This window comes from Pantherophis guttatus, chromosome 2, assembly GCF_059756535.1.
Source record: "Pantherophis guttatus breed Tessera chromosome 2, ASM5975653v1, whole genome shotgun sequence".
Classification (NCBI taxonomy): domain Eukaryota; kingdom Metazoa; phylum Chordata; class Lepidosauria; order Squamata; family Colubridae; genus Pantherophis; species Pantherophis guttatus.
In genome coordinates, this window is record NC_142064.1 from 154,435,219 (window position 1) to 154,446,130 (window position 10,912).

Sequence of the window (10,912 nt, forward strand, 5' to 3'; positions counted from 1 at the left end):
AGTCCAAATTGAATAAGATTTAAATGCCTTAAGGAAACACTTTCAAGTTTTATTCTGTTCCAGAAAAGTAGTCTGTGAATAATTTTCTGTGACTGGAAAGACAACTTTCTCATAATAAATTCTTTCACTCATATTTACCAATTATATTTTCCAGGCCTGCATTCTCTAATTTAATGTCTCCCAGATATCCTGAAGCTACAGCAAGGGTCTAAGACAGAGGGTCTTCAAACTTGGCAGCTTTAAGACTTGTGGACTTCAACTCCCAGAATTCTCCAGCCAGCCAGCTATGCTGGCTGGAGAATTCTGGAAGTTGAAGTCCACAAGTCTTAAAGCTGCCAAGTTGGGGGACCCCTGGTCTAAGACAACTCACTACAGCCAACTCACCATGGCCAACTCACCATGGTCAACTTGCCATGGGACAATTCGCCATGGCCAACTTGCTGCGGGCCAACTTGCTTCAGGGCAAAAGTTTTAAATTATTTTAAATAATGAAATAAAATTGTTGAATTGTCCCATGATGAGTTGTCCCGTGGCGATCTGGCTGCAGTGAATTGCCCATGGCGCATTGGCAACGGTGAGTTCTGTACAGCAATTGGGGGGGAGGGGGTGTTTCTACATATTGTAATTCCAACTCATTTGAAGAATACTGATTTAGGAAAGGTGTTCGTTCTCTAATTTTATTATGGGTCACTGATACAATTAGGAAAAGTGTGTGTATATAGGCACACAGTTGTTCCTTAGCGCTATATTTCCAGTATGCTAGAAATTTGTGATCCCATTTGGTTCCTATCACTTTTTGGGTTGTCTGTATTAATAAACCTAACTCTTACCTCTACTCCTTAGAGGTAGTACCGAAATAGGGAAATTAATGGGGAAAAGAAGTTAACTTAATTCTGTCATCTTCTCTAAAGACTTTTCTTGATAATGGGACTGGAGATGACCTGAAATGGTATAAGGTCTCCTGCTTGAGCAGGGGGTTGGACTAGAAGACCTCTAAGGCCCCTTCCAATTCTGTTATTCTGTTTCTAACTCCTTCAAGGCTTGCCTTCAGAATTTGTGGATGCTCCATCACTGGAAGTTTTTGAGAAGAAATTGGATGGCCGTTTGTCCAGAATGGTATAGGGTCTCCTGTTTGGGCAGGGGGCTAGACTAGAACACCGCCAAGGTCCCTTCTATATTCTGTATCTCTGATGGAAAAGAAATTTTTTTACATTTTCTGTTGAATTTTTAAAAGTACAAAGCTCAATACTGGTCTAATATATACTTTGCTGTTGGTGTTTGTGTAATCAACTCACAACTTTCCTGTGAAAGATTCTCCTTTTCTCCATTACTGCTGTATCCCAGTAGTGGAGAATAGCAGCTGGATGCCTATCCCAGTTTCTCATTGGAATCACAAGATCTTTACGTCTTACCAACATTTGCTTTCTAGTTGCCTTTCTGTTGTCATTTCATCCCACTCCACCTCTGCTGCTAATGGTCAAGCATGTTCTTCTGTTCCTGATGGTACAAATAATTTCTGGCTGGTTCTGTAGAGCTAGTATTTCATCTGTGAGACTTTAGAAGGAATCTTTGTTTGTTTGTTTTTTTCTGTAGTTTCTATCAGTAAAATCCTAAACTTGTCATTGAAATCACAACGTATAACTTCTCTCCCATTTTCTCTCCTCTGCCTAGTATTCTCCAAGTATGCGAGCCACCTATCTTGCGGTTAATGATGATTTCCGGCGACAGCCTAGCAACGAATTTCCAGCCTAGCACTCAGATCGTAGAGAAGAAACCACCCACGATGCTATAGTGAAACCCAATAATAACTGAAGGCACATAGACTGCTGGGAATAAGATTGCTTCCCTAGCAAACCGGTCAGGTGTTCAAAGGTGTTGAAAACAGATCAGCCTGAAGAAAACTCCTGCTGGCAATCCAGGTACTCTTCAAGGATTATCCTGTGTGCTTGATTGGCAGCTTTTCTTCTTCCAATATTACGTCTTCCTCCGTTGCAGACCCAGGATGGTACCCGGATCCTCCATCCAATGAGCTAAGGATCAGAGGTCTATTGATTTCTTGCTCAATTCCTGTCACTACTGCTTTATAACAAACTTTGTTCTGTTATATTGGAGAAGCAGGGAGATGTGAAATTAGAATAAGGCCTGCCATGGGTTTGCAATTAATGCTATAAGTCCTGTTTCCTTTTCTTCTGCACCAACTTCAGGGCAGTTTTGTTCATCTCTGATAGGGCGGTTCTGTCTTCCTTTTTGTTTTATTAGGGCAGATAATAAGACCAGTACACTGTACAAGTAAAGAGAATACTTGACACATGGTGTACAATGCTAACCTCAGAGAAATGGGGCAGGAGATTGCCATGAAAGAAGATGCACCTCACTCCTGAATCACATGCAATGCTGACAGAAGTGAATTTTTAGTGTCCTCTGATGAGGCCTCTGCACAGAACTTACTGTTGGCTTGGAAGTGTATCATCCATTATCCTTTTTGATAGAACCTGTTTGGTATTTTATGATACAAAAATCCATGCACAATATTACCACTTGTCACTCACTCTTTTGCATCAAGAACTGACATGAACTTCACCAACTCCTGTTGTGGTGGCCTCAGGTATTACTTAGAACAAATGCCTTTTTTGTTCTATTACATACTTCATTTGGTTTGCTATTTTTTTTAGTCTATGTTTTATATTAGCTACCCAAAGAACATAATTTTTGTGTCTGTTTTTATAGTTTTCTGTTATTAATAATTACACCTTTTTTATGTACTTTGCAAGCCAACTTCTGATTTTGGCACTGATTCCCCCTCCCCGCCCCCAAAAGGGAATTAAAAGTAAAGGCAAAAATTAACCTTCCAAGATAATGTATTTGTGTGGCAAATACTGACATATTCCAAAATACATTTTTCTTACTTTGTGAGGAAATAAAAAATACCAGGGAACTTTGGATTGGGCTGGATTGGCTACTCTAATATGCAGGTAGTGTTGAAAAGGACAGTACAGTTTCTTCCGAATAATGTCTTGCTTTCTCCATCCATGAAAGAACTGTAATACCTTGAAATTAGGAACTGTTCATAACTTCCATTGTTACTTGCACACATTTGTGTCTTGTAAGGGCAAGTCCTATCACTGGGCAAAGTGAGTCAAGTTTCAGGTTTCCCAGTTCAAAACTAAAGAGAAGTCCCCAGTTTCACACAGCTTGACAGGATTGATAGTCAGGCCTAAACTCAGCAGAAGTCTTTTGGATATTCAATCTAATTTTTTTAAGATTCCTCCTTGCAAACTAAACTGAACCCAGACTGCTATAAGCAGTTAGTTTCCCTCTGTCACTGTGAGAGTGTAGTTTCCTTCTCATAGCCACTGCTGTTCTTTCTGCCCTTCCCACTGCTTTTTATCCTGCTCTTCATGTCCTTGAAGTAGAACAGTTGTTGACATATCTGTCCTGAGAACTGCTGGCTCTCATTTTATCTCAGCCACCAGGAGATGAGCAATGACAAAGTGTTGGAGGTTAAAACAGTGCCAGGCAGTCTGTCCTTTGTCTCAGCAGCCATTTTCAACTACCAGTGTTAAGATTTCTTTTCCAGTCTAGTCACCATTTGTATGAGCAATCACAGGCAGGAGATACCGTCATATCATTCCCTCAGGTAACAAAGATCTTGTGGGCTTTTCTGAAACAGAATCAGATTCTTGTTATCTACTATTGGAGAGAGAAAGTAAAAGAAATAGTAACATTTGGACAGGAGGGATTCCAAGGAGATGAGAAGCACTGAAGGAAGGAAATCAAAGTACAGAATATCAAATTGAAGAATCAAAGCCTCTTAGAGGTCTGTTCAACTTTTGCCAAAAGCAACTCCTTTTACAGTTAACAAGTTACATTTTCTTGGGTTATGCTAAATTTTCCCAAATGAGTTAGCTTATCTTTTTCTACTTAGGCATAGTTGGAAGTGAAAATAATATGTGAGCACTCTCTTGGAAACATAAAACAGGTGGGTTTCCTCAACTAAGTACAAAGAACTCAGAATATCTTCACAGGCTGCTGAAAATGCGCGTTTCCAGTGGTCTCAACATAATATTTGGACAATTTGCACATTGTTCAAAATTGCCACTGACAACCACTACAATGACAACAACTGTAAAGGTAGAGAGCTGCCCTCCAAGATGCATAATGTGACATGAAGATTTTTAATTACTTGACAACAATTACATACTGTGTCTTTCTATCAAGGATAACTTGTACCTATCACGTACAGCAACATAATTTATATATCCATCTTATATGTAATTGGCTACATTTTTAAGGCAGAGGGAGAAGAGAATCTTAATTTTATGCTATGAGTAATGCTATTGATAACTACAATTGTTTTTTTTCAACAAACAAAAAAAATGCATGTGAATTAACTATCACAGGCTACTTCAAAGCTGTGCCTGATTTATATGTACTGACTGGGAAACTGATAATAAACACATACTAAAATATGAGTTTCACTTTCCTGTTTTTTTTTAGTTTAGTTTGATTTCAGTTGTTTTCAATGTAAAGCTTTGTGTTTGGGATTAGTTATTATTAGATGTACTTTAAGTACTGCAGATGGCAAAAATAAAAAGACATACTATTAATAGATTCACGCATTATTTTAATTACGTTATTAAATAAAATAGTAGTATGGTATATGGTGTTATAAAACTGAAAGAAACCTGAAAATGCAAGCATATATAAGCAGAGCAGATGCTTCTTAAGAAGATATCTGCAGTGTGTGTAATTTATACTGTAATCAAGGCCTACCAAAAAAAGACTTGCCTTGATTTGGAAAATAGTATGCTAAACAGTAGTTTAAAACTACAGTGAGCATAAATTAACAATCAGTAAGTCTTAATTATCTTTCAGACTCTCAATTTAATATCATAATATACTTTGGTGACAATAGAACATTAGAATTATTCTGTTCTTTTATAAGAAAATTTACAGTGAACAGCAAAATTTACCGTAAATCTCAAATTGGAAATAACTGAATTATACATCATGACCTTCATACCCACCTTCCTAAGATTGAAGATGGAAGCAATTAACTGTGTCTTAATTTGGCTCTCCAAGAGCGTCAAGTGTTACACTTTCAAAATGGACTCCAGTTCTCTTTTCTTAAAGCAACCTGGCATTACTTATTGTACTTAACTTCTTTTTTTAAACAAAAAATTTCCTTTCCCCAACTGAAATGAGATGTGGGAGTTAAACATATCTTTTGTACAGTGGGGAAAGGGATGAAAAAAAGTTCCTATACAGTTTTTGTCCTGACTGTGAGATCCAATAATTGTTGCTAAAAGCATAATGTGTATGTGTAGTCTATCATCTAGCTTTGTCCAAAATGGACAATATGTGATTAGTTTCTTGATGACGGCAAACCCCTACTACATCAACTGACCTTTTTGATGTATTGATGGAATCCTTGGTTGTTTGCTTGCATACATTTCATTACCCAATTAGGTAACATCATCTGAGCGAGGGTGTCTTGCCTCCCGCCTTGAAAGAGGCGGTGGTGAGGCCCCTCCTCAAGAAGCCTTCTCTGGATCCGGCTGTTTTGGCAAACTACCGTCCTGTCTCCAACCTTCGCTTTGTGGCGAAGGTTGTTGAGAGTGTGGTTGCGCGACAACTCCCGCAGTACCTGGATGAAGCTGTCTATCTGGATCCGTTCCAGTCCGGCTTCAGGCCTGGGTACAGCACGGAAACGGCATTGGTCGCGTTGGTTGATGATCTCTGGAGGGCTCGGGACAGGGGTTGTTCCTCTGTCCTGGTCCTATTAGATCTCTCAGCGGCTTTTGATACCATCGACCATGGTATCATGCTGCGCCGGCTGGAGGGGTTGGGAGTGGGAGGCACCGTTTTACGGTGATTCTCCTCTTATCTCTCCGACCGGTCGCAGTCTGTGTTGGCAGGGGGGCAGAGGTCGACCCCGAGGCACCTTGTTTGTGGGGTGCCACAAGGGTCGGTCCTCTCGCCTCTCCTGTTCAACATTTATGTGAAGCCGCTGGGCGAGATCATCCGTGGATTTGGGGTGCGATGCCATCTGTACGCTGATGATACTCAGCTGTACATCTCCACCCCAGACCACCCCAACGATGCCCTTGAAGTGATGTCCCGGTGCCTGGAGGCCGTGCGGGTCTGGATAGGGAGGAACAGGCTTCGACTCAACCCCTCCAAGACCGAGTGGCTGTGGATGCCGGCGTCCCGATATAGCCAGCTGGTGCCAACTCTGGCTATTGGGGGCGAGTCAGTGGCCCCCACGGAGAGGGCTCGCAACTTGGGCGTCCTCCTGGATGCACGGCTGTCTTTAGAAGAACATATGACGGCCGTGGCCAGGGGGGCTTTTTATCAGGTTCGCCTGATACGCCAGTTGCGTCCCTTTCTGGATCGGGACTCCCTATGCACGGTCACTCATGCCCTAGTCACCTCTCGCCTGGACTACTGCAATGCTCTCTACATGGGGCTCCCCTTGAGGAGCACCCGGAGGCTTCAGCTGGTCCAGAATGCGGCCGCGCGGGTAATTATGGGAGCGACTTGGCGCTCCCATGTGACACCTTACCTGCGCGAGCTGCACTGGCTCCCGGTGGTCTTCCGGGTGCGCTTCAAGGTATTGGTTCTCACCTTTAAAGCGCTCCATGGCTTAGGGCCCAGCTATTTGCGAGACCACCTTCTGCCACCGATAACCTCCCATCGGCCAGTTCGGTCCCACAGAGAGGGCCTCCTTAGGGTGCCGTCGGTCAAGCAATGCCGACTGACGACCCCCAGGGGGAGGGCCTTCTCTGTGGGGGCACCCGCCCTCTGGAACGAGCTACCCCCAGGAATACGACTAATCCCGGACCTCCGTACCTTCCGTCGAGCTTTGAAGACCTTCCTTTTCCAGCAAGCTGGGCTGGCTTGAAATTTTTAAAGGGTTTTAAGGGGTAATGGGTTTTTAAATGCTTTGGGGAGCCAATTGGATTTAATTCTGTTTTAAATTATTTTAAATTTTGTATTATATGTATTTTAATCTGGCTGTGCACCGCCCTGAGTCCTTCGGGAGAAGGGCGGTATACAAATTCAAATAATAAATAAATAAATAAATAAATCTGTGCTGTTGAGTGTGGGGTTTATTGTTTATACTGTATACTGTATACATATTGTTTATACTGTATACAGCCCAGCCAATGATGGGGGTTAGGGTATTGTGATGATGCTAACTGACACAATCACTTGACACAGTTTTCCCTGGACCAAAATATTCCAGGCAGTGAAAGTACATAACTGTTGATCTCCAAGAAAGGTAACCTACAAAAACACTAGCTTTCCAGATAACAATCAGACTCTTTTTAATGTAAACTGTTCAAAATTACAATGGCGCTGAAAAAAGTGACTTTTTCACACAACTGTTGCAGCATCCCCATGTTGCATGTGATCAAAATTCAGACACTTGGCAGCTGACTCATATTTGTGACGGTTGCAGTGTCTTGGGGTCATGTGATCACCTTTTGCAACTTCTGACAAGCAAAGTCAATGGGGAAACCAGCTTCTTTTAATAACCATGTTACTAACTTAGGAACTGCTCAGATTCACTTAACAACCGTGCCAAGTTATAAAATGGGGTAAAACTCACTTAACAAATGTCTCACTTTGCAGCAGAAATTTTGGGCTCAATTATGGACTACCTGTACTGTACTTGGAAATCAGCAAACGAGTCACTGTTGTTATTTTTGGAACAATGGGCTTTTAAGCAGATGCTTCAATCTGAAAGACGAGTTTCCCCTGACTGTAAAAGCTATTCTGGCATTAAATGAGGACGTCTCAGTGTTTATGTACCAGAATATCCACAATAGTAAAGCCTTGGGGTTGCATTTCCACCCATTTGGGCTTTGAGCTCACAGCAAAAACATAGCACTTTATACACATTATACACAACAGATCTAAGGAGTATGAAATACAGAGAAGCAGCTTTTTGATGTTGCATTGTTTAAGCTGATGCCAAAGCAAAATTATGTTTTCCAACCTCCAAAAACATTCCTTGCCCAGAGTTTGTAATAAAATCAAGATACAAGTTGTATATGTGAAGCCCTAAAAAGAGACTCAGGCTTAATTTCTCTTACCTATTGAAATTACACCAACCCGTATTTTCAAATAATAGAGATTCGCTGTTTGGAATCCAGGCATCTCTGACTTGAGTTTAACATAATTAAAAATTTTCCAGGATTCAAACCTCAATTAATGTGATTCTTTTTCCAGAGATGGAGGCCATGGGAATGTGGTTTGGAAAGCAATTGTGTAAGGAAATAACAATATACAATAGTACTAATGACAACACTAATCAAGGGATGTTTAAACCCTTTGTTTTACTTTGAACAAAAAGCAGTAAAAAGAATACCAGTCAAGAATAAATTTTCCATCTAAATCTCTCACAAGTTCTCTGCCATAATTCTTTGCTGGCTCTTTGCGCCCATATTATTCATACAACAATAACAACAGAATTGCAATATGCACATTTTTTAAAAAAAATCAAAATCACAACATATACTATACCTTGCAGGAAAAGCTCATTGAACATCCTAGCCCAGCACCCAAAAGATCAGCCACGTCTTCAAAGCCTTCTTAAAAATAAAAACTAGCAAGGTCAGGGCGAGTCAAATCTTGGGGTGATGAAGGCTGAGATGACAGTCTACTAGGTCATATAATTCAAGTCAATGTCAAGGCATTGTCAATGTTCTCTACTTTGGTAATGAAACATTTCGGGAATAAAACTAATTTCACAAATGTCAAGTTCCCAACCAGAATTTTCATTTCGTTTATTAGCTTTGCACATTTTCCACCCACTGATTCTGTCATGACACACAACATCTATTCCCTTGCAACCCTCCAAACAAAGCTACTCCAATAAATTCATTCAATTTTTATGGCTGCCCATTTCAGTCAGTGAAATGGGCAACCATAGAAATTGAATGAATTTAATGGAGCAACTTTGTTTGGAGGTTGCAAGAGGATAGATTTTGTCTGTGAATGGCTTACAATTCAAAAAATACATTACAATTAAAAATATTAAAACATTTTAAAACTATAAAAACACTAAACCAATAAAACACTAAAAACATCTAAATGAAATATACATAAAAGACCTGTGGCGGCACAGTGCTTAGAATGCAGTACTGCAGGCTAACTCACTGCTCACTCCAGGAGTTCGATTCTGACTGGCTCAAAGTTGACTCAGCCTTCCATCCTTCTGAGGCCGATAAAATGAGGAGCCAGATTGTTGGGGGCAATATGCTGACTCTGTAAACTGCTTAGAGCTGTAAAGCACTGAAGTGATATATAAGTCTAAGTGCTATTGCTGTAAGAGCAGGGCACTTGGCCAATTAGTAATATAGGCAGGAAATGGGGCCTTTGGCACATTTAGCACCTGGGGCATGGAAACATAACCAGGTTTTTAAGGCCTTATGAAAGGCTAACAGAGTTGGGGCCATTCTGATATGTGAAGGGAAGATATTCCATAGAGCAGGACCCATTGCTGAAAAAGCTTGTCTTCTGGTCACAGCCACCTGACGTTCTTTGGCCTGACAGGATTCATAGCATGCCCATTCTGCTCAACCTGGTTGGACAGGTAAAGTCTCTTGAAAAAAGGTGATTATCAGTGATCTGTTAATTATCAGTGATCAGTAATAAACTGTAGTCCATTCCACAGTGATACTAATTGTTCACAAGATTTGATGACTGTTTACGTACACCTGCAACCAGATCATATCACAAAACAAACAAACACACACACACAATCCTGCAACAAATGCAGTTGTCAACAGCATTGCATAAGAATGCAATGACATTTTGGTTTGTACCAGAACAATATACAGAAAAGAATATATAAGGTTTTTGAGTCATTAGGGCCCTCTGAGCTTGATCATTTGCCTGTTTGCTTCATTATCCAACTAGGTAATATCATCAATGCTAGTCCTGCACTCAGGAACTGATGATGTTAGCTAGTTGGGTAGCAAAACATCTGCAAGCTACCAAATTCAGAGAGCACCAAAGCATTTCAACCTTGAGCTACTGACTTTCTCTTTTGTTGCAAATAGTAGTTATTTCAGAAATGGCTCTTTCTACAGAGAACAGTCCACGTATGATGCCCTCTTAAGTGGCACTCCACTGCTTAAGTTGTCAAAAGTTGTCATTCTCCTACAAAAAATAAAATTCAAGGGGAACTGCAGCATGAGACGAAATAATCAGACTCAGCGATTTGTTCCATTTGCTGAGGCTCAAAGGAACCTGACGGTTTCCGTTCTTAATAAATTTTGTAAAGGTGGGAGGATTGTGCTAATCGTGAGTTCTGCACAGCATTGTTCTCTCTTCTGCCACCGCTTGGTTGGGCATCATTTTTCCCTTCCATACTTCTGTGTGACGGAAGGAGACAAGAATAAAATGAAAAAAACAAAACTACTAGGCTGCAATAATTTGGGGCAGTGGTGTATAAACCATTAAGCAGACTAAGCATGTGCTTAGGGCACCAGACCCAAAGAGGGCACCACAAAGTTGAGAAAGGAAAAAAAACCAACCAATGAAGTTTGTACAGTATGTACAAAGGAAGGGGGGCACCAAGATTTGTCAGTGCTTAGCGCACCAGGGAGCCTTAATCCTCCACTGAATTCGGGCAAAGGCAAAAAAAGGAAGTGAGACAAAAAGCCTGTACACGGGTGGTCGTCCTAATATTTGCAATAAGCCTGGGCACTAAACTTAAGATAATGCTACAAAATATCTGTCTGATTGGGCATTTTCCCATTCTCTGCTCTAAGAGCCTGGGCTCTAGCGCTAACGCACTCTGCGCTTACTCAGAAGACATACTTCTTGCCTATCGAATCTGGGAATCTATTCTCTCGATGGCCATATTTTAAGAGAGGATTGATGGCGGGGGGGAGGG

General features: G+C 41.0%; 1 protein-coding gene across 3 annotated transcripts in view; it reads left to right on the forward strand.

Moving 5' to 3' along the window:
• TTYH2 (tweety family member 2) overlaps positions 1-4,472 on the forward strand; it is a 73,087-nt gene extending 68,615 nt beyond the window's left edge. For all 3 annotated transcript variants that reach the window (XM_034412735.3, XM_087887038.1, XM_087887039.1), the window contains one exon: positions 1,672-4,472. In XM_034412735.3, the coding sequence (XP_034268626.2) occupies positions 1,672-1,752 (81 nt within the window). In that variant the 3' untranslated portion in view covers positions 1,753-4,472. The remainder of the gene's footprint in view (positions 1-1,671) is intronic.
• The last annotated feature ends 6,440 nt before the right edge of the window (positions 4,473-10,912 follow it).